Source organism: Trichosurus vulpecula, chromosome 3 (genome assembly GCF_011100635.1).
Source record: "Trichosurus vulpecula isolate mTriVul1 chromosome 3, mTriVul1.pri, whole genome shotgun sequence".
NCBI lineage: Eukaryota > Metazoa > Chordata > Mammalia > Diprotodontia > Phalangeridae > Trichosurus > Trichosurus vulpecula.
In genome coordinates, this window is record NC_050575.1 from 427,482,585 (window position 1) to 427,506,191 (window position 23,607).

The 23,607-nt window shown below is 43.5% G+C and overlaps 1 protein-coding gene across 2 annotated transcripts in view; it reads right to left on the bottom strand.

The window, feature by feature from the left end:
- Positions 1 to 19,795: 19,795 nt before the first annotated feature.
- Positions 19,796 to 23,607, bottom strand: part of DPYSL2 (dihydropyrimidinase like 2) — a 139,080-nt gene continuing 135,268 nt past the window's right edge. For both annotated transcript variants that reach the window (XM_036749570.1, XM_036749571.1), the window contains exon 14: positions 19,796 to 22,645. In XM_036749570.1, the coding sequence (XP_036605465.1) occupies positions 22,554 to 22,645 (92 nt within the window). In that variant the 3' untranslated portion in view covers positions 19,796 to 22,553. The remainder of the gene's footprint in view (positions 22,646 to 23,607) is intronic.

Sequence of the window (23,607 nt, forward strand, 5' to 3'; positions counted from 1 at the left end):
GGACCACAAACCCCACCTCGCATCAGTGAAAGGCACTGGGTAGGGACAGGCAGGAAGGGCAGAAATGAGCTGGGGAGAAACACACTCCAGCCCACCATCTGATGGCTTCCTACTGGAATTCATTGTTTTGTTAACTAGGTGCTGAGTTCTCCAGTCTCTTGAGTGCTAATGTCTCCAAGGACCATCCACTCACTGAAAACATGGCATCCTGGGTCAGAGCCCCAGGGACCCTATCCCAGCTTCTGCCCACAGTCACGCAGCTAGGTAGCAAAGTCTTCTTGCCTGACTGACTCCAAGCATACAGTATTTTTCACTATATCACTTGCCTCTCTAGTTCACTGTATACACAAGACAGGAAACTGATTTTATTTCATGTTTGTTGACCTTGCTTCCCAACAAGCTTCTTAAACTTTTTCCATTTGCGACCCCTTTTCGGTTTGGCAGCATTCATTAGCGTTGCATGGCGGGACGGTATGGGAAGTGCAAAGTGCGCATGCTTTGTGTTCAGAACCAAGGCAGCAGTGAAGTTGCACAATGCAACACGGGCAAGCACTGCCAGCAACGCCTTGGACTCGTTACATGTTCGGTTTTTAATTAATTTTGGGTTATAATGAGTTCAGAAATCTTTTACTGTTGCCAAATATTTCACAACCATATATGGGGTTATGACCCACAGTCTAAGAAGCACTGCATTGTGTAAACTACTTGATGGTAGTCATTATGCCTTACGATTTTCTTGTGTTCACTACAGCATTTAGGATTCATGTTGGATTCCAGATTGGGATTCCATACAAATGCTGACTATTGGCTCTCTCTGTGTGTCTCTCTCTGTCTCTATCATCTGTCTCTGTCTCTGTCTCTCTATCTCTGTCTCTCTCTGTCTGTCTCTAACTTTGTCTCTCTCTTCTCTCTGTGTCTCTATCTCTGTGTCTCTCTCTGTCTCTCTGTCTCTGTCTCTCTGTGTCTCTGTCTCTCTCTCCTCCATGTTCCCTTCTTTGCTTTTTCCCTCTTTTCTTCTTCTTCTTGCTTAACCATCATATAAATGAGTATTTGAGCTGCTGGAGCCAGGGAGCCAATGAACTGCTCCAGAAAGGAAAAATTTAGTCAAGATACATTGAGTGGCTTTGCTGTCAGCAATAATCACATTTTCTCATCCATCATCTCAGCATCCTAATGCAGCTGACAGTCACAGGTGGCTTATGGTTCAGCATCTCTGTATTTAATCAAGTACTTAAAAAATCTCTCTGCGCAAATCTGAACACATTTTGAATTGGTGCTTTCCATGACTTTCAGAGCAAGACCCCGTCTGCCTCCTCCCACTAGCTGTTTTAACATGTTTCAACACTCAAACTATAGAACTGTGGGATGTCCAGGAATAAAGAAAAGGATGTGTGTGCTCAGTGCTGATGAGGATGTGAGGGAAGGGAAAGGGAAAGAGGGAGGGAGGGAATGGGGGGAGAGACACACAGAGAGAGAGAGAGAGAGAGAGAGAGAGAGAGAGAGAGAGGGAGAGAGACAGAGACAGAGAGAGAAAGAGACAGAGAGGGAGAGAGAGACAAAGACAGAGAGAGACAGAGACAGACAGAGAGAGAGAGAGTGAGTGAGTGAGTGAGTGAGAAATGAGATGTACAAAGTGGCATCAGAAAATTCGCTCCAGCCTCAGGCAAATTAGATTTCAGGCAGTGGTTCTCAGAACTTCCAAATAGGACAGGGCCTTCCCTCAACCAGATTCTTTCCCTAATCTCCTTGCCTAGATCAGGGGTAGATATGGCTCCAGTGGAGATTGCCATGGTCTGTCCTGATCTAGATAGAGAGACTCAGTCCAGCCTACATATAACTGCCAGAAGCAGTGCTATGTCATGCCAAGACCTCTTGAGCTGGTTTCAGAACACCTGGGGATGTTTACCCTGGAGAAGAAACAAGAGCAGAGATGTCTTCAAGCATTCAAAATGGTCTTTACATCAAAAGGGAAGTCGACATTCCAGAGGGCAGGTATGGGAGGGTGTAAAGAAGCAAATTAATCCTTAATGTAAGGAAAAGCACCCTAATGGTTAGAACTCTTCAAATTGGAGTGGGATACCTGAGGGAGGGGGTACAATGGGTCCCCATTCATAGAGGTCTCCTAGAGTTAGCTGGAGAAACCTCATGGCATATTTGGGGAAATAGGATTAGAGTCATATATAAAATCATGTGCCAACAACAAATTACAACTGCACTAGTGATCTAAATGTTTTAATTTGTAATAATGGAACAATAATATTTCATATTTACATAATGCTCATTTGTATCTCATTTCATCCTCCAAATGGCCCTGTGAGGTTGGCACTGTTATGATCTTCATTTTACACTTTTGTGATAGTAAAGAATTAGAAGCCAAAGGGATGGCCATCATCTACTCTGAATGGCTAAAACATGGGGAATGGCTAACCAAGTTGTGGTACACAAAGGCAATGGAATGTTACTGTGCTGTAATAAATGTGTGTGATGACTATAGAGAAGCATGGAAAGACCTGTATGAACCGATGCAGAGTAAAGTATAGAGGCAAGAAAATGTACAAAGCAACTACAACAATATAAATGGAAAGAGCTACACTCCAAAAATCAAAGGTGAACATGACAAAATTATCAAGATCCAACAGGACTCAAATGAAGAGATATGAGGAGACACCCCAACCTATCCCTCTGTGGAAATGGGGGTCCCCAGGTTTTCAGACTTTTTCAATGCAATGAACCATCTGTTTTCTTTCTAAAACTGTACTTCTTGTTACATGGGATGGTTCTTTGGGAGAGGGATGAGGAGGGACCCTTGGGATCACAATCATGATGTAAGAAACAGATGTCAACAAAAATTTATTTTAAAAAAAAAGAAGAGGAGACAGCTTCTGGCTGGGACTGGTAGCCTTCTTGATCTGTGCAGCAATTTGTAGTTTCAGTGAAAGGTGGAGGAGGGCCCTCCCTTGGGGCCACTACTCCCCACATGGAGTAGGGACCCAATTAAGCAGACTTGTACCAGGGCCCACGGTTGCTTTTGCCTCTTTTGTGTCTTCCCCTCATTTAATGTTGACCATATGATCATTGAAAGTTCCTGGAAGGCCAGTGAGTGCTGGTGAGAGGGAGCAACATCTACTGAAACAATTGTGGTCATAGCAGCAGCAAGCTATGGGCTAGTGCCAGAGAGAAAGAACACAGTGCGAAGAAAATCTCGCTTGGTATTTGGTCCCAAGGCTCAATGTAAAATGTAATGTCAGATGGCCAACTAACACCCTCCTAGAACTGTGTTTATATCCTAAAAAGGTCCGGATGTAACCTCCCAACTGACTGTAATAGAGGAAGTTTGGCAGTCCAAAGAGCGCTACTGGCAAGTCTTGGTTCAAATCTTGACTGATACAAGCTGCATGAGCCTAGGAAGGGCATTCTGCCTCTCTGTGCCTCAGTTTCCTCATCTGTAAAATAAAGGGGTTGGATCCATGGCCTCTACAATCCCTTCTAGCTCTAAATCTTTTATCCTCCAAGTTAGTCATTCTGTAATGTGCTCTTGGATCCTTTGGTGCTTAGCATTCCCTTTCACTGTGAGAATAAAAGACCTAATCCGTACCTGATTCGTGTTTGTACATCAGTCACATCTTTTCCTTTCACCCCTTTTCAGGAAACCCTATACTACAAGTATGGCTCTGCTACTTATATGACCTTGGGCAAGCCACTTCTCTTTGGGCCTCAGTTTCCTCACCTATAAAATGAAAGGTTTGAGCTCAATGACTCTAGGGTGCCTTCCAGCTCCACGTCTACGACCCTATGATAACTCTTCCACAATCAATGATTTCGTCACTCTGTCTATCTCCATGACCTAGAGTTGCTATGGCCAAAAATGTGCTGGCCAACCTTGTTGATCAACTTCTCTGGAATTAACTAGGCTGGTCCTTAGATGAGGGCCCATAACTGGTTTCATACTTGATGCCCTCCCATCGTGGTAGGACCAGCCAGAGCTTGTTACCCCCTGGCAGAGCCTCAAAAGCCCAGGGTTTTCTTCACTCTCCGAAGAGGCACCAGACAGGTGGTGCCTCTGTGATGGTGACCACTGCTTCAGTAGCTATACATTTATCTCCCTGTCCCAGTTGGTACAAATAGGCTACTCTCTTTTCTCCCTACTTTTGTATGTATTGATCTTTCGTGTTTAATGCTTTGCCCCGCATGGACCAAAGTAGTCAGTATGCTATCTTTAGCATGAGGTATGGTGCTAGGTTGATCTCCCACACTTAATGATGAAGCCAACAACTTTTACTAACTAGTAATGTTTCCCTTTTTTGTCGTTTTGCTTCAAATTTGTTGTTGTACGGTGTTGAGTTATTATAGCTTGAATCCAATTATTGAATCACTATTCTTCTATTCCCCTAATTAATTTTCCTGTTTTTAACACCAGACCAGATGGTTTTGATTATTATTGCTTTACAATATGCTTTTAAAATGGGTAGGATGAGTCCACCATCATTACCTTTTAAAATATAGATATTGTTTGCCAGTCTTGCCTGTTTATTCTTCCAGATGAATTTCGCTATTAACTTGTCAAGTTCCATAAAATATCCAGCAGGGATTGTAATTGGTATTGCCTTGAATCTATATATTCACTAAGGGGGTATTGTCATCTTTACTATGTTTAGCCAGCCCAGCTAGAGGCAAAGTATATCTCTGCCTTTATTCATGGCTTTCTTTATTTCTTCTATAGAGGTTTGTAAATTTTCCTCGAATAAATCTTTCATGTCCCAAGGTAAGCTAATGCCTGAGAATTTAATAGTGTTGTTGCTAGTGTGAGTAGGATCTCTTTTTACTTTGGCATTTCAAGCTGGGAGGTATTAGAGTTGGCTTGGTACAGGGTGGGAAGCAGGAGTTTCTTCATTCACCACTCTCTGTCTCAGAGATAAGGCAGTCCCTGGGCAAGGAGCTCGTGACCTTGTTACGCTTAAGTGGGCAGATGGGGTAGATGTTCCCTGAGAAGCCCTTTCTGCTAATAGGCATCTAGTTCTAACAGGGTCAAGACATGTAGTGGGTGGAAATGGGCTGATGTAGATGACCAACAATGACTCGTAATTGAGAAGTGACATAAAAGGTCTGTGGCGCAACACGTGAACCTAGTGTCTCCTTACTATAGAACAATGGAGATGGGCAACTGCTCAGCAGCTTGCAGTCTTAGAAAGGTGACCTAGAGCATTCAGAGGTTCACTAAGGGATCTGAAAGATCATTTTGCAGATGAAGTAACTGAGAGTCAAGCACTAAATGCCTTGCCAGTCAATATATGTCAAAGGTGAGACTTGAACCCAGAGCTTCCTGACTCAATAAAAGATATATATGACCAGAAAGGGAGGTGGACCCATCGTTTACTACCTGTATGTCCTTGGGCAAATCACTTCACCTGTTTGCTTTAGTTTCCTCAGCTGTAAAATGGAGATAATTGTTGTGAAGATCAAATAAGATACTATTTGTAAAGCCCTCAGTACAGTGCCTGGAACATAGCATTATATGAATTCAGCCATTATCATTATCATGGTTATCATCACTATTGTCGTTTAATGAGGGATAACAGATGAATATTCTGCTAGCGTTAGACAAGAACTATGCAGTATGAGATGTCCTCCATGGGTTGAGCGGTTCACCTGTAGAAGCGTCCATATCTTTACAATCACATCGCCGTTGAAATCCCTGAGTCAAAGGTGTCTGTATCTTTCTTGTTGTCGTCATTTGTTTCAGTTGTGGCTGACGCTCTGTGATCCCACTGGGGATTTTCTTGGCAAAGATACTGGAGCAGTTTGTCATTTCCTTCTCCAGCTCATTTTACAAATTAGGAAACTGAGGCAAAAAGGTTAAGTGACTTGTCCAGGGTCACACAGCTGGTAAGTGTCTGAGGCTGGATTTAAACTCAGGAAGATGGGCCTTCTTGACTCCAGGCCTGGCACCTAGCTGCCGTCTGAATCTACTATACTTTAAACCCCATGAGAACAGAAATCATTCCAGATCTAACAGAAGCAACTACACGGTAGAGCAAATAAAGTGCTAGACTTGGAATCAGGAAGACCTGAGTTCAAATCCTGCCTCAGACACTTACTAACTGAATGACCTAAGTCACCTAATTTCTTTGAGCTTTAATTGCTTGGCTAGAGAATGGGGGAATTAATAACACCTACTTCACAGGGTTGTTGTAAGGATTATAAAGCACATAAAACTGTCAGCTATTATTATTAATCTTTGTCTCTGACTCAGTACTGGTCCCTACACACCATAGGTGCCCAATCAATGCTTGTTGAATTCTTTTGTTGAATTATCTTGGTTTTACTTTTCTGTATATGATGTATCCCTCAATAACAAATCAGCAAGCCTTTGTTAAGCACCTGCTGTATCCAGGCAAGAGAGAGCATGGAATAGCAGCATATCAGAATGAGGAAGAAGTGGATGCAGATGCTCCTCTGATACATCCTGGCTGAGCTCCTGGACCACACTCTATCCCTCTCAGCACCCAACGCAACCGTCTAATACTAGAGGTTGTAGAACCGTTTCAAATTTGCATCACTAGAGGAAGTTCTTCCCTGAAGTTCCTTCCTATGGTGGAATTACCCCACCAAAATCCCCAGGCGTGGTGCTTGGTGCCAGGGGTACAAAGTTAAAATGAAAAATCCCTGCTCTCAAGGAGCTTATGTTCACTGAAAATAATAAGGAAAAAAATAACTGGATTATTATTATAATTTAGGTCCTTGAGGACAAAAACATTCCTTTTTGTCTCTGTATCCCCAGTCCTCAGCACATAGTAGATATTTAATAAATGTTCATTGAATACAATTGAATGAAGTCATTGGGTTGTAGGTTTAGTTTTGTTTTTTTTTTTTTACCTTACTAACTTTTAAGTTGATACCTTAGGATTTTCTCAGCAGACAAACATGCCATCTGAAAAGGTGCTGATTTTATTTCCTTCCTCAATTTATGCCTTTTATTTATTTTTTCTTTCCTCAGCTGGGGCCAGTTTTTCCAATCACATATTGAATCAGGACAGTGGCATGGGAGTCCTCATTTTATTACTATTTTGAAAGGGAATGACTCCAGTATTTCACTATTAAATATAATATTGACTCCTTGCTTAAATATATATGTTCTTTATCATGTTATTAAAGAAACACTCTATACCTGTTTTTCTTGTTAGAGTTTTAGTCGATAAGAATTTCTTTACTTCAATTCTCCAAGGATCCATGTTTCCATCCATGTGGGTTCTCACTCCTTCCTCACAACAATAGAGATTATAGCCTCTCTGGACCTCAGTAGACATGCCTGAAAATATAGGAGGATACAATAGAAGTTTGGAAACTCTTATTACCTATGTGACCTCTTTAGACCCATTTCCCTCTGAAATGAAGGGGTTAGACTCAGTTTCCCCAGTGGTCTTTTCCATCTCTACATCTGATTCCATGATCCTCAAAGGCTAGACAGGTAAGTTGGAACAAAATTGCAGAAGGCCTTGAATGCCAAAATCAGGTGAAAATGTTTGCCCTGAGGAGGGATTATTGGTCTTGGGATATGCTGCAAGGTAAGACTGAGGAATGCTTCATAATTTGGTGGGCACAAAGGTGTTAGAAACTAGGAGACAAAGTGCTGGCAAATTAAGTTTGGGGCCCTAGTAGTTGAAACAGGTCCTAGGAGAACTTCTTGAGAGTAGGAACTATTGCAATGTCATCTTTTTATCCTTAGAATTTAGCATAGTTGTTTAATCGAAAATGTGCAGTTTTCAATCATATCACCTTTTGCCCACTGGTGCCCCCTAATCAGGAACCAGTGGTATTCATTTCAATTACCAACCTATACCGAGTCTCAGTGGTCAGCTAGGTGGTGCATAAGATAGAGCACAGGACTTGGAACCAGAGAAACTCATCTCCATGAGTTCAAATCTGGCCCCAGACATTTACTAGCTGTGTGACCCTGGACAAGTCACTTAACCCTGTTTGTCTCCCTTTCCTCATCTATAAAGTGAGCTGGGGAAGGAAATGGCAAACCATTCCAGTATCTTTGCCAAGAAAACCCAAAATGTGGTCACAGAGAGTCAGACATGGCTGAAAAACAACTTACTGAGTCTCGTAGACTCAGAATGGTGTGCCAGTGTGTGCTAGACAGGCCGATGTTATTAAAGGAGATGAACCCGAAAACACCTTGAATGTTTAATATATACATAATCTCATGCTGGATCTGATTGTAATGTCCCATGTGACAAAAATTTGGGAGTTGTACCTTTATGTAAGTCAGGAGAGTTTGTCTTTATGACATCACAGTATGTCCTGACCACCATCTTAGACTAGCAGGTCTTAGACTGGCCTGGAACACGGAAAGCTCAGCTGAGATGTTGCAAGAGGAGAGGAGAGTCAGAACATTATCATATCCTAAGCAGAATTATGGACCTGGATCCAGCCTTTGTTGGGAAGAAGGCTACAGACAGAATGGCTCCAAATAAGACAAGAAGCACCAAATGATTTACCAGGTGAGAGGGAGGCTGAAGAACAGCGAGGGGGAAAAGATCTGTTTCTGCAAGGATTGCTGGGAACCATCAGCTTTTCAAACCCAGTCACCTATGCATAGCTGATGAACCTCAGCTGGTGCTAACAATGCCTAAGAGCATTGCTTCATGGGAAGGAAGTGTGAACACACTCCAGGGTAAATGCTGTGGATTTTCAGCTAAGCATGAACTCTAATATCTTAAATTAAAAACACCTAAGTCACAATATTGCATGGGTAAATCTCATTAATTTGGAATGACAATATGAAAAGTGTTTTGTAAATGTTAAAATGCTACATAAAAGCAAGCTGCTGTTATTGTTGTCTTTGTCTTCATCATCATCGTCTTCACCTTCACCATCGTCATCATCATTTTTCCAGCAATTTTGGGTAGTAGCCAAGGAGTTTACCTTTGCTTAAAGCATCCTTCCTTCAGAAATAACGAACATGGTGTAAAAACAGATTAGAAGAGGAAGTTGCAAGCTCTTTTCAAGTGTTTTCAGGACTTTTCAGAGTTGCTGCTTATTGGGACAGCTTGAATTCTTTGCAGCTGACAACAAGGAGGTTCCCAGAATGCAGGCCTGTGAATGGACGTAACCAGCTTTACCCAGTGTCCTTTGCCAAGTCGAATGAGGTCATCAGCCGAGAGGTTAGAGGAAGGCTGATGTCCCAAGCATGTGAGAGGTCCAAAGAAGTTTCATATGAATCCACCCCTGCCAGAAACACTTAGCCTTGGTCTATAGTAACCAGTGGGGCACCCAGGTGGTGCAATGGATAGAGTCCAGGCCTGGAGTCAGGAAGACTCATCCTCCTCAGTTCAGATCTGGCCTCAGACATTAGCTGTGTGTCACTTAACCCTGTTTGTCCCAGTTTCCTCATCTGCAAAATAAGCTGGAGAAGAAAATGGCAAACCATTCCAGTGTCTTTGCCAAGAACAATATATTAACCAGCATTCAAGATGCCACTGCCACTGGTGATCTGATTGTTGCCCCTCCATACATACTCTACCTGCCTAACCCCACTGGGCTAAAATGTTGTTTTAGAATGAGGACTTTATGGGTACCTATGGTGAAAAAAAATACATGCAGAACTGGAGCATGTGAGTCTGCAGTGGGTGACAATCACTTCTACTGGTGTTTCTGTGTGAATTTCTGGTCTTCCCTCTGAACCAGGGCACCAGGGCATTGGCCAAAGGAACATCAGTTTTCACTCTTCTGTCCCCAGGAGATCAGGATCCTCCAGAAGGATGGCGGGAAGGTGGGGGGGGGGTGGAGGAGGGATTCCTATCTATCAGGGGAGAGAGGGAGTCAAAGAAATGGCCCCAGCTGTCCAATTGCTAAGTGTGGTAGCTACTGATGAAAGCTCACCCCACAACAATCTACCTAGATTTAAATCTGAATGGGCAGCTTTAAAGTCTATCTTCCCCCAGCCCCTACCCTAATTATTCTCTGCCACTAAAGGAAAATGCTGAAATAAAATAACAGTATCTTTTTCTGATGCCTATATATTAAGAATCTGGCATTCTGTCAGAAAGGGAACTGTCTCTATCTCCACAATCCCTACTACAACTTGAGTAGGTAAATCTTCCAACATTTCCTGAGGATCAGAGAAGTTGGTTGAGTTGCCTGTAGTGGTACAGCTAATTGTCAGAAGAGAAGAGTTAAGCTCTGATTTCCTGAGTCTGACGTCACCATTTATCCACTGTGTCATAGTGTCTCTCATCCTTTTCCTTAGAATTTGCTCAATAGGAATCATTCTAATCTCTTCATCAAAGCATGCCCCCTAAGGCTCTTGATTGGACCTTCAGCCTGGTTGCACTTGTTTAATAAATTTGGATATCATAAAAACTGATTTTTTTCATCAAATAGCTTAGAATTCTGATTTTTACCCCAGCCCTAGGCAGCCAAAAGTCAGCTACTTGGTCGACTTTGACAGAACACTGAACTCTGCCTACTCCCCGTAAAAGCCAGGCAATCACCAGTGATGAACTATGAGCTAATTCGATTCTGATGGCAAACAGCTGCTCTGCATGGGCCATTCCTAAATGAGAGGAGACTCTAAGGTCAAGCCCTGAGCCGAGCCTCAAGCTCCGTGGAATTCAAAGGCACCTGGAGAACGAACGCAAACATGTTTCTATTTACAAAGAACTTTTCGTCAAGGCCAAAGACGCCCTTGGATTGGAAGTGAGGCAGAAGAAACTCATCATTTTTCCTTTCTATCACGTGTACGTGGAAGAAGCGGCAAGTGAAAGCACGGAATTGCGAGCTGATGGCGCAGCAAAAGCGGAGTGACGAATAAGTGAGTGTCATTCTGCGAAAATTGCTTTGCAACAGCTCTCCATCTGGATGACTTTCCCTCCGAGCACAGACGATGTCTGGACCCCCAGAGCAGGCAGCTCGCGAGAACGGCTCTATAAAGGCCGTGATTCCCCGATCCAAGGCTGCAGAGACTACAATGCCAACATCAATTTATAGCACAGTATATTTCTTCACCAGGATGGGAGCAAATATCTAAAGACTCCTCCCATCTCCACCAAGGGGAATTTTGTTCAACCTTCTAAACCTGCCTCAAATGCCACCTTCTCCATAAAGTCTTCCCTGATTTTCCTTTACATAGACCTCTCCCGGATCCCATTCTACTTATGGTCATCACGCAGTTACTGAACATTTGAATATTTCCAGTCCTTTTGACGGGTCATTTATTATCTTAATCTGTGAATCTTCCCCAAAACCTAGCGTGATATTTTGTAGATGGTAGGTGCTTAGCAAATGGGGGAAAGGAAAAGGAAGGGAGGAAGGAAGGAAGGAAGGAAGGAAGGAAGGAAGGAAGGAAGGAAGGAAGGAAGGAAGGAAGGAAGGAAGGAAGGAAAGGAGGAAGGAAGGAAGGAAGGGAGGGAGGGAAGGAAGGGAGGAGGGAAGGAAGGAAAGGAGGAGGGAAGGAAGGAAGGGAGGGAGAGAAGGAAGGAGGGAAGGAGGGAAGGAAGGAGGGAAGGAAGGAGGGAAGGAGGGAAGGAAGGAAGGGAGGGAAGGAGGGAGGGAGGGAGGCACCATACCTGCCAAGTCCCTGTCCCATTCTATCACAGTCTTCCATTGTGCCCTCTGGAACTCCTGTTCTATTGTAAGCAAACTGCCCTCCAACATTCCTTCCATCTCCTTGAAATCAGGGAAATCTGTATCCCCTCAGAAGACAGTGAATCCCTGGCCACCCTCCAGAACCAGAAGTGCCTTCACTCATGCCACACACACACCCCAGATCTACTTCCTCCAATACATTGGGCCAGAAGGAGGAAGATCTCTTTTTACTCCTCACCAAAGACCCTGCCCTACCACCATCTGAGGGAATTGTGGGAACTGAATGAACCACACTGACTCCATCTTGTGATTCAGTTCCAGGTCTGATTCAGTCCCTTTCTATTAATTATGGATCTAGTCCAATTTCTTTCTTGTGACAAAACTTTATTCAATTGCAGGAATTGTAAGAATTTTTTTTTGCTTTATTGCATTGTTTAAACCTCGCCTTTTGGGGCTGGGAAGCTAGACTCCTCTACCTGTTGCTTAGAGACCCTTAACAAAGGACCTAGGTAATGCTGACCAGAAACCTAGTCAGATCCTAAGACTGATGCAAGAAGTTTTCTCAGTTTTCTCACAATTATACATCTCAAGTAACCCATGTGTCTTATTGGAAAACTGCCCCCATAATGGTCAATCAATTATTGTTTCCATGGTCCTTTGGTTGAATACAGACACTTGGGGGGGGGGGGTGGAGTGGGACACCTTTTTTTTTTATTTTCAGGGAATTACACCTGTTCAGTCTTGACCTCCTAACTTTTAGAAAGTCCCTAATCTTTTTTTTCCAATTATAAATCAGATTGTCTAATCCTGTTTTATATCCTGTTAATTGTTTTCTTTTGATGCATAAAAACCTCTCTCCCCCTATATTTCAGGTCTAGTGCCAAAGCTGAGGGGCATGGTCCCAATTTGTTATGCAATTGGCATGCATTGCTTAATAAATTGACATATTCAGAAGTTCAAACCTTTGTTTCCTCAGTTATTTCTGATTTCATCTGTCACACATCACTCAGTGCTTTCTTCCCCTTTAAGATCCCATCCGGATCCTAGTGGCTGTTCTCTACCAGCCTCCAGATTCTTCTGCCACATTTCTCAAGGAGTTCAGTAGCTGCCTCTCAGTTTTCCCCTCCTACCCGAATCTTTGTCTAATTTCCCTGATTATGCAGGTAGCAAGCAGCAAAGACAAGATTTAAACCCAGATCACCTGACTCCAAATCTGTTTTTCTATCCAATACACCATGCTATCGTGAGGAAAGTACATTATGAGGATGGAAGCTTTAAATGAATGTAAGTTGTTAACTGTTACTAGTTGTCCGCCTGTACCTAGGGCCATTTCTAAATATCCTAGACAGGGTTGGCAAAAGAAGAGATCAGAGTCTTGCTTCGAGATCTTGGCTTACTTGTTGCTTTTCCCCCATAACATTCCATCCTTCCCCTCTTAGATGCAGTGGCTTCCTTCAAGACTCAACTCAAATCCCACCTTCTGAAGGAAGATTTTCCTGGTTCCTCCAAAGCTAGTGCCTTCCCCTCTGAGATTACTTTTGTCAACTTAGGGAAAACAACTCAGCCCAACTAGGTGATCAGTAAATAAAGTGAGGCATTTATTCAGGGTGGAGGAATTTTTGCCTTATTTGACAAGGATGCCCAGGGAGGGAGGAGAGGAGGGGGCTCTTAGAGGCTATAGTCCTGGGAAACAACAAAAGTGTGTATAGTCTAGATATACAGAACAGCCAGTCTGAGGGAAGGAAGTGTTGAAAGTGTTTGATTACATAAACAAGGTCATAGAAACATCCTTGGAACCATCTCTGTCCAGGAGCAGGGTCGGTTAGAAACTGCTGATCAGAGCAAGTTAGGGGCCCAGATCTTCCTAGGGGCTGACACTTTCCTTCTACTCTGCATAAATTTTATTGGTGCCTAGTCATTTACATATTATCTCCTACATTAGAGTGTTAGTTTCATGAGGGCAGGGACTTAGCACAGTGTCTGGTACAAAGCAGTGCTTAATAAATGTTTCTTTCCATCCCTCCTTCCTTCTTTTCTTCCTCCCTCCCTCCCTTCCTTCCTTTTTTTCCTTTCTTCTTCCCTCCCTCTCTCCCTCCCTTCCTTCTTTTCCTTCCTTCCTTTTCTCTCTTCCTCCCTCCCTTCCTTCTTTTCTCCTTCCCTCCCTTCTTTCCTTCCTTCTTCCTTCCCTCTCTCCCTCCCTTCCTCCTTCCCTCACTTCCTTCCTCCTTCCCTCACTTCCTTCCTCCTTCCCTCCCTTCCTTCCTTTTTTCCTTTCTTCCTTCCTTCCCGTCCCCAGAACTTAGTAGTAGGCACTTAATACATGCTTGTTGATTGATTCATCAGCAGGGGGAGTAGGGGGAGACACACAGCAGGAGGAATAAGAGCTGGGCCTTGAGCTCTCTGTTTTGTCTGCGTCTCCCATGGACTTCACCATATAAGTATTAAACGATTCCTTTCCACAGCCTGTGTTTGCCATGCCCAAACCAAGAGCCTTCAGGGGTGACTTTGAATGCCCTCACTCAGAGTGCCAACCTGGGAAGTCCCAGGCAGGTCAAGGCAGGAAATCAAGAGACTTGTTGGGACTGGCTGGGCTAACGGGCAGCATTCTTCCATGGGTTCAGTAACAAAATATCTCATTGTTCTGCGGAAACTCTATAACTCTTCTTGTGGCAACTGTGTTCAAATAGATGGAATTACCTGGCATTTCTAAAGTCTGTTTCTCCAGAGGCGCTCCCAAAGCTGTTCAAACATTACTACAAAACCTCGACACTGTGTTGAGGAGAATGAAAGGCAAGTTAGGAAGCTTGGGTGGGTCTGAGGCTTTGGCCTGAAGTTAGTAAGTTCGGTTGAGGCCATGGGCATCCCTCTTTGTAACTGGTTACAGAATCTGGGGCATGCCAACAGACTCTACATAGTTACCCAGAATGTAAGTCTGTCTCTGTTGGCGGCCTATTTGTTACCACTTGCTACGTGTGGGGAACAGGGAAAGATACAATAACCAAATACTGGGCACAGAACCTCTTTCCAAGCCCTCAGCCCATTGTGATAAATGCTGGTTGAATGAATGGACAAATTCCCAGGCTGCTCTCAGGAAGAAATTCCTTTCCATTGTAGGGGCATTGGTGCCACCTAGTGGATATGGAATGTGCAACAGGTATGGATGCTAGGTCATTTATCCGTTCTAGCTGCTTCCTGGTCTAGGATTTTATTAAAATCATAGGATCACAGACTGAGTTGGAAGGGACTTCAGAGGTCTTCTAATCATAGGGCCCTAGCCCTAGAACTGGAAGGAAACTTAGAGGTCATCAAAGTAAGCCCCGAATTTTATAGATAAGGAAACTGAGACCCAGAGAGATTAATTGACTTACCTGGGTCCCACAGGCTATACTGTAAGTGGCTGGAATTTGAACCCAGCTCCTCTGCCTCCAAACCTGGCATTGTTTCCATTAGAGCTCTGGCTTTTCAAATCTACTTCCAATGTTTATGACCCATATAACCATAGACTCAGTACACCTGGGCTTCAGTGTCCTCATACATAAAATGAAAGAATTGGGACTATGTGGCCCCTGCAGTCTCTTCCAGAGCCAGATCTATGATTTGGAGACAGAAGGGACCTTAGATGCCATCAATGCCACCCACCCCCAACTTTACGGATGAAGAAACTGAGTCCTAGATAGGTTATGTGACTTGCCCAAGATCACACGGATCATATGTGTCAGAGGCAGGATCTGAAGTCCAGTTCCCCCACCACAAACCCAGCATTCTTTGCACTGTAGCATGTCTTATAGTTAGTTAACAGGATCTTCAGCTAGAAGGAGCCCTAGAGATCATCTATTCCAACTAATTCATTTTATATGTGAGGACATTAAGACAAAAAAGGGAAGTGATTTGATGAAAGGAGCAAAGGCAGTAAGGAGCAAAAGCAGGCTTTAAACAGTTCATAGATAACTGGTACTCATGGAAAGAGCTGAAAGGAACCGAAAAGGAAGGTCTGTTGGGGAAGGTCAGTGACTAGGTCATCCTGGATGGAGAAGAGGATTCAAGAATGGGAGAGGGGGTAACGGGACTGAAAAGGAAAGACTGGCGTCTGCTTATAGAGAAGAATCCAATGAAAGCAAACCAAGGCCTATGATCTCATCAAGGGCTCGTTTTTTTTTCAAGAGTAATCAATTTAATTATTAATCTAGACAAGTGCATGACACTTCTTTGGGGAATGGGTAGTATTTACTCATATTTCTCCCCATTTTCATTCTAAAATTGGGGGGAGGAGATAAAGTTAATATCAATCCCTTATATTTACAACAGAGGCAGCGGCACGTCATCATGAATAGCAGCCCAACCTAGGTGTTAGGAAGATCTGCATCTAAATTCTAACTACCATTTAACTTGTCAGACATGACAGAAATGGCTGAACAACAACAGTGACCAGAGGCAGCTGGGTGGCACAGTGGATAGAGCCCTGGGCCTGGAGTCAAGAAGATGTGAGCTAAAATCTGGCCTCAGACACTTACCAGCTAGGTGACCCCGGACTAGTCACTTAACCTGTTTGCATCAGTAAATGAGCTGGAGCAGGAAATAGCAAACCACTCCAGCATCTTTGCCAAGAAAACCCCAAATGGGGTCATGAAGAGTGAGACACGACTGAAACGACTGAACCATGAGCATGAGCAAATCATTCCATCTCCCTGCACCTCGAGTTTTGCATCAATACAATTGTATTAGAAATACCCATTCAATCCCTCAGGGGTACCCCCAGAACCCTGGCAGAGAGATATAGGGACCACAGCTTCGGGTTAGGAGGGGCAGGATCATGGGAAGGTGGTGTTATTGACTTTGATAGAGATGTGTGAGTAGAGGGCTGGGAGGATAAAAGATGACAGAAATGGGGGAGGGGGAGAGGATGTATAGGAGCAAGGTCCTGAAAGAAGACCAGAAAAGATGATGATAACAATAAATAATATCTAATATTTATTAGCCCTTTCAGGTTTGCAAAGCATTTTATTATTTCATTTAATTCTCACAGCAACCCTATTGTTATTTTGTAGATGAAGAAACTGGGGTTAAGTGACTTGCCCAGGGTCACATAGCTGGTAAGTGTGTGAGGCAGGATTCAAACTCAGGTCTAACCTGACTCAAGGTCCATTGTTCTCTATAACTATGCCATTCAGAATGAGATCAAGACACACAGGTGAAACAGGGATTAGATTGGCAAAGTGGAGGGACTACCACGATCCCTTAGATGAGAAGGGAGGAGAGATTTGGAGATATGAGGATGGCCTTAATTTCTCCAGAAAGAAGGCAGTGCCACCACGTTTTGCTGGGAGAATGGCAGTACGAGAGTTTGGGGCTGGAGGAGATTTGGAACAGCTGCTACGGGGAACATGCCAAGGATGAACCCAAATGTGTTATGTTGTTGTTATCAGTGTGACTATAGAGCATAGATAACGGAGCTATGATGTCCTTGGCAGGATGAGGAAACTCCGGCTCCCAGTGGAGGTTACCAGGCACCTTCTTTATCAATACGAATCTTAGAGAGTTGCCCGGGATGGTCGGGCCACAATCATTTACTAACCGCTTACTTCCAATGTGCCAGGAACTGGGCTCAGTGCTGGGGCTACAAGGAAACCCAAAGACCCAGCCCTTGCCATCAAGGAGCTCACGTCCTAATGAGTGGGACACGAAAATAACTATGACTGCTAATAATAATACTTACAATTTATAATTAAGATAATCCAGTAAGAATTACAATAACTAGCATTTCTATAGTGCTTTGAGGTTTGCAAAGTGCTTTGCCAATGTTATGTCATTTGATCTCCCCAGCAACCCTGGATGATAGGTGCCGTTATCGTCCCTGTTTTACAGCTTGAGGTCCTTGAGGACAGAGACTGCCTTTTGCCTGGTTCGTGCTGGGTACTTAATAAAGCTTAGTTATTGATTATTGATTGATTGAGGCAGAGGTTAAGTAACTTGCCCAGGGTCGCCTAGCTAGGAGTTCTCTGATTTGAATTCGGGACTTCTTGATTCCAGGTCCAGTGTTCTACCTACTCAGCCATCTAGCCAGCCCTACAACTTACAACTATGTCGGGTACAACTGTGTATTTACAAGATATAGACATTATAAATGAGAGGTAATCTCCTGGGAGGAGTGGAGGCAGGATAAAGAGGGAGAGAGAGAGAGAGAGAGAGAGAGAGAGAGAGAGAGAGAGAGAGAGAGAGAGAGAGAGAGAGGTGCAAAAGGCCTCTTTCAGATGGCAAGATTTGAACTGAATCTTGGAGGAAGCCAGGAGAGCCAGAAAGCAGAGGTGAGGAAGGCATGCATTCCAAGAATGAGGAACAACCAGTGAAAAGGCACTGAGCATCACGAGATGTAGGAAAGAGGCCAATATAGCTGGATCACAAAGTCCATGGAGGAGGGTAAGTGTACGAAGGCAGGAGGGGTTGGAATGGGACAGTTTGTGGAGGATTGAAATTCCAGAATCTTTGAATTGGATCCTAGAGGTAATAGGGAGCCATTGGAAGATACCAAGTTCCAGCTGGCCAAAAGTGGAATAGGTGCTGTGAAAGATGGGGGACTTTCCTTCCTTTCAGTTATTTAAGTAGAGGCTAGATAATCACCTGTTAGGTGTGTTAGAACAGAGATTCCTTTGGGGTAGGTATTTGACTGTTCAACCGAGGGCCCTGCCAACTCTTAAATTCTGGGGAATATCTGAAAATGCCCAGGATGCTGCCCACTTCCTCCCCTCCTTCAAGCTAAACATCCTTAATTCTTTCAACCAATCCTCATACGGCATGGTCTCCAGGCTCCTCCCAACATGGTTGTCTTAATCAAATGTGGCATCCAGTCCATAATGAGCTTTAATAACTTACAAATACATTAAGACTTTTGGAATGCCATATATATATACATATATACATATATGTATATATATATATATATATATACACATACATACACATATATATATATACATATATACATATATGTATTTGTTGTTGGGTGCGACGCTTAATGACCTCATTTGAGGTTTTCTCAGCAGAGATACTAAAGTAGTTTGTCATTTCCTTCTCCAGCCCATTTTACAGTTAAGGAAAGTGAGGCAAACAGGGTTAAGTGACTTGCCCCAGTGTCTGAGTCCAGATCTGAACTCAGGAAGATGAGTTTCTATCCACTGTGCCACCTAGCTGCCCCATATATTTATACATGTATATACATGGATATATGAAAATATATGTATGTTGCATTTATACGTATATACCATGTAAATCTGTATATAACATGCATATATTACATGTGTTATATGTAAATTTAACATGCTTGTGTGGGGTACATGTGTCTATATAGCTATACCTGTGTATTATCTACATGTCTCTAAATATATGTGTGTATATATATGAACATACATGCATGCAAATACACACAAATACATCAAGTCATTTAATTTTCCTAGGCCTGTTTCTTCATCTATAAAATGAAAGGGCTGGACTAGATGACCTCTGACCTCCCACCTCAGTCTAGATCTATGGTCTTATGATTTGTAGTGGCTAAGCCAGGATGAGATTAGGAGGAGGGAGAGTCCAGAGGGGTCATTGTCCCACCACTGTTGACCTGTCTAGTGCTCTATTCCAAAGCCTACCACTGCACTTCGGGAGGTGGGACAAGCTCACTGCCAGTAGCTGCATTGATATGTAACTCTTCCCTCACCTGCTCTGTGCTTTGTTCACTTAAAATGGCATTCCTGTTTGCCTGAAGTGACGTCAACCTGAGCCATCTCCATCACAAGGGAGAAAGTCCAAAGCTAGTTCAGACCCCCTGGTGAGGACATTTGGAGGAGTCGCCTCTGATCAATTGCTAGCTCAGAGGGCTGGGACCATTCCATTTGGATCATTGTATTCCTACCTACACAGAAACAAGGATTAGATCTGTAATCTCACTGCTATAGGAACTCCCAGAAGAAGAAGCTTACTTCTACTGATGCAAGTCAGCCCTTCTGAAACTTCTAGGCTTAGAACTTAAGTAATGAGAGCTTAAGTAACTAGCCCAGGACATGTCAGAGGCAGGACCTGAAGCCAGGACAACCCAGCTCTCTTATACCCACATCGCCTGGCCAGCACCCAGTAGGTGCTTCAAGCCTTGTTAATTGATTAGAGGCACGGGGAGGCCACCTCCCCCAACTCCTCAGAACATCTCAACACTGACACACACCCCTGAAACAACAACATTTGTCTTTATTAGGCATTTCCATGGTAATATTACACAGAGTTCTTAAGGAATAATAAACACGACTTTTTTTACCATAATTATTTTGCCATTAAGACAGTGGTAAAAAATAAAAAGAGAGAGGGAAAAAAGCACTGTTTGTCTACACACATGATCAGCTTTAGCACATACAGCTCCTTCACTCATGGTTCACAATCACAAATCCAAGGGTTAAAATCCAGCTAGTCCGCAATCCTACAATGTCTTAGAGCATCAAGTCACTGCAGTTAGTCCGTTCCAAATCCTTGTCAATTTCTCTTAGCATTTACATAGGACATTCATTAAACAGACACAAAAAGCGAGCCGACAGGGGAACATGCTTACATAGCCTGCAAACATCATCAGGGTTTGTGTTTTTATTTTGCTTGTTTGTTTGTTTGTGGGATTTTTTTGTCTTTTAGAACAACCAAAAGATGGAAACCATCATGAGTAGGAGATAAAAAGGGAAGATTCAAGTGAATGCTGAGAAAGGCTGCCAACACAGCTGAGAGTGGAAACAAGACTTTGGGGGGATTTTCCACCTTGTTCCAATTTCCTTCAAGTGCAGGTGATAAAGAAAAATGGGGGAGGGGAACGATAAAATATTTTAAGTTAACCAATTACTTTCTTAAAGTGCTTTTTTACTTTAAAAAATAGAAAAAATAAACAATAAGAACAACCCCAGGTCGATATGTCTGGACAGATGAGTGGACTGGCTACAAAGGACTTACTGCTTATGTTTTCTCAAAGCAGATTTGTTTTTATTCGTGTTTTTTTTTAAGAACCTACAGATATACCTTTAAGAGAACCTGTCGACACACACAGAAATAAAGGCCACACATATCAAAGTAACATAAGAATCTGAGGGGAGAGAAGGAGATTCAGCTAATGGAAACTATTCCAAGATACCAAGACGCTAGGCAGTGCTAAGGTGAGGTGACCCATAGGCTCAAGTTTGGCCCATAGAAAGAAGTTTGCCAGACGTTGCTTTCCACCAATGTTGTGTTACATTTGCAAATGTCGATGCGCAATGAAGCGCCCTTTGTTTAAAAAAAAAAAAAAGGCATGGCTTCTCCATTTTGCCAATTACGAGACTTCCCTGTGTCAAAATTTCCAAAGAGTGTGTGTGTGTGTGTGTGTATGTGTGTGTTTCTAAGGCCTCTATGCATTTACCTCTATGAGGTAAAATTGTTCAACTGGGCACCAGGATGTTCTATTGGGGCCCATTCCCAATGAGTGATGCTTCAGTGGGTCCTGAACTCCCCAAAAGATGCGTCCAGGTCAAATTAAAGGGGGCTCAGAGGACGCTATCAAATTAGCCTCCAAGTCATCCATCTGTTCTATTCTGGTGGCTGGCCATGGGAGGAGTTAGCCCAGTCAATTAGCATATGGTGTTAATGAGACCCTGGACACCAGTTTGATGCCCTATGGTAGGCAGTTAGCCTTGCTCAGGGGAAAAGCCACAGACTGTATCTCCCCCTCAACCTCTCGCCAAGGGAGCACCCAAGAGTATGGATAACTCAGTCCAGCCCATCCTTGCTAATAGAAAAGAATGAATTAATTAGCAGCAGCTGCCACGGGTGGCTTGGTGGCATCTTGCATTACAAAGGCCAGCTCCGCATTCTGAGTGACGGGGCAACATCTTCTTTCCCCAAGCCAGGTTCCTATGGCGACAATGGAAAAGCAGCAGGGCTAGTGATAGGGAGAGGTAGAGAGGGATAGGGAGAAAAATGTCGTCTAAAACAAAAACCCATCGTCTCATCTCAAGTGCTGGAAAGGGCCTTGGAGGATGTCTAATCGAACGTCTTCATCTTACACGAAGAAACTGAGGGGCAAATAAGTTAAGTGACTTGCCCAAGGTCAAACAGGTAATAATGGCCAGAGGTGGGATTTGAACCCAGGTCCTCTGCCGTAAGATCCAGTGCTATCCCCACTGTGCCATGCTGTCTCTCAGAAGCCAAGGAGAGAGAGGCAACTTAAAATGTTCTGTAAAACAAAACAAAAAGCCAGAGAGCTTTAAAAAAAAGAGGAGAAAGGGGAACTTCAAAGGATACGTGTTGTAGCCAAATCCAGGACAAAGAGAAATGATCTCTCGTGTCAGTAGCTGACCCGGAATGAAATGTATGGAATGCCAAAAGACATGGTCTGGAACCACCTGGGTGGGGGACTGCTGGTCTACCAACCTGATTCACTCAGCTATCAAACACTTGTCTCAACCCATGTACACTTCAAAACTCTTGAGTTAATATTTGATCACGTCTTCCAACACCAGATTTTTAAAACACTTTCCCCAACCCCACCCCTCCTCAGGGAGGAAAAAGGGCAGCTCTCAGGGAATTCACTTCATCCTTCCCTTAGGAAAAGAAAGATGTCTGTGAGAACAACAGGGATCCTGAATGAAAACCACCCTATTGCGCCAGGGATATTTTTCATACTTTTCGTTTTGCACCCTTGAGGTGTCAGGTCACATTCTGTCTCTGGTTTCAGTGTGTGAACATGTATGTAATGCTATCAGAAGTGGATAAACACAGGTGAGCAAAATCGGTAACATCAGGGTAAGGAGGACCGAGTGTGGGGCCCAGAAGTAAGCCCCATGGACTGGCTGCCCCACAGTAACTATCACAGGCTCTAAAAAATAATAATAATAAACAAAACCCAACGTCCTCAGGTGCCCCACCCCTCACCCCCCTTTCCCAGTCTGCTACTGCTGCTCAATGACTGGGGAGCTCTAGCCCAAGCTGGTGATGTTGGCACGGCCACCTGGGGGAGCCACGATGCGCTGGGTGGTACGGCGAGGGATGTTGTCATCAATTTGGGCGCCTGGAGTGTGAAGAAAAGAGAGGAGAAAGAGTTGGGTTAAAAAAGTCACAGTAGCTCCCTACTATCTGAGCAACCTCGGACTGATCACTTCCCAGATCAGGCCTCAGTCTTCCTGTCTGTAAAATGAAGAGATTATGCTGTATAAGCCCTATGGTCCTTCCCAGTTCTAACATTTAATGACTATAATTTAAGCAATCAATGGAGAATTAAGTGCATACTATGTGCCAGGAATACTGTTGGGGACTGAGAATACAGGGATTGGAGTAAGGAAGTCCTGAGTTCAAATCTGGCCTCAGACGCTTACTAGCTGTGTGACCCTGGGCGAGGGTCATTCTCTACCTCACTTTCCTCAGATGTAAAGTGGGGATACTAATAGCACCTCCCTCTCAAAGCATTTACCGTAGTACCTGGCGCAGAGTAAGAGCCACATAAATGCTTATCCCTTCCATAATAACAATGATAATGGTGCCTCCCTTTGAAACAGAGATTTTTAGGTTTTATAAAACACTTTCCTCATTATTTATTTTTTTAACTTTCAATAACTGTTTCAATAGCCAGTTTCAATTATAGGAGGGAAGGAAGAAAAGAAGGAAGGAGAGAGCATTTATTAAGCACCTACTATGTGCCAGGTATTGTGCTAAATGCTTCACAAATATTATTTCCTTTGTGAGCCTATGTAGTTTGTTTTACACATTAAAAACATAATTCTGAGGAGTCAGACTGCCCAAGGGGTTCATGAAGAAAAAGACTAACTTCTGGTCTAAAGCACAGACATTCCCCCAACTATTTGGTTTCTCCTCTGTGGAGAGGAGGAGGGGGAGGAGGGGGAGGAAGAGGAGATTATCTGAGGGGCACAGTTTGGACAAGCGGGGTCCCTCCTGATTCTGAAATTCTATGGTTCTGTGGCATGCATATCTCAAGACATAATAAAAACCATAACAACAATATCTCACATTTTATAG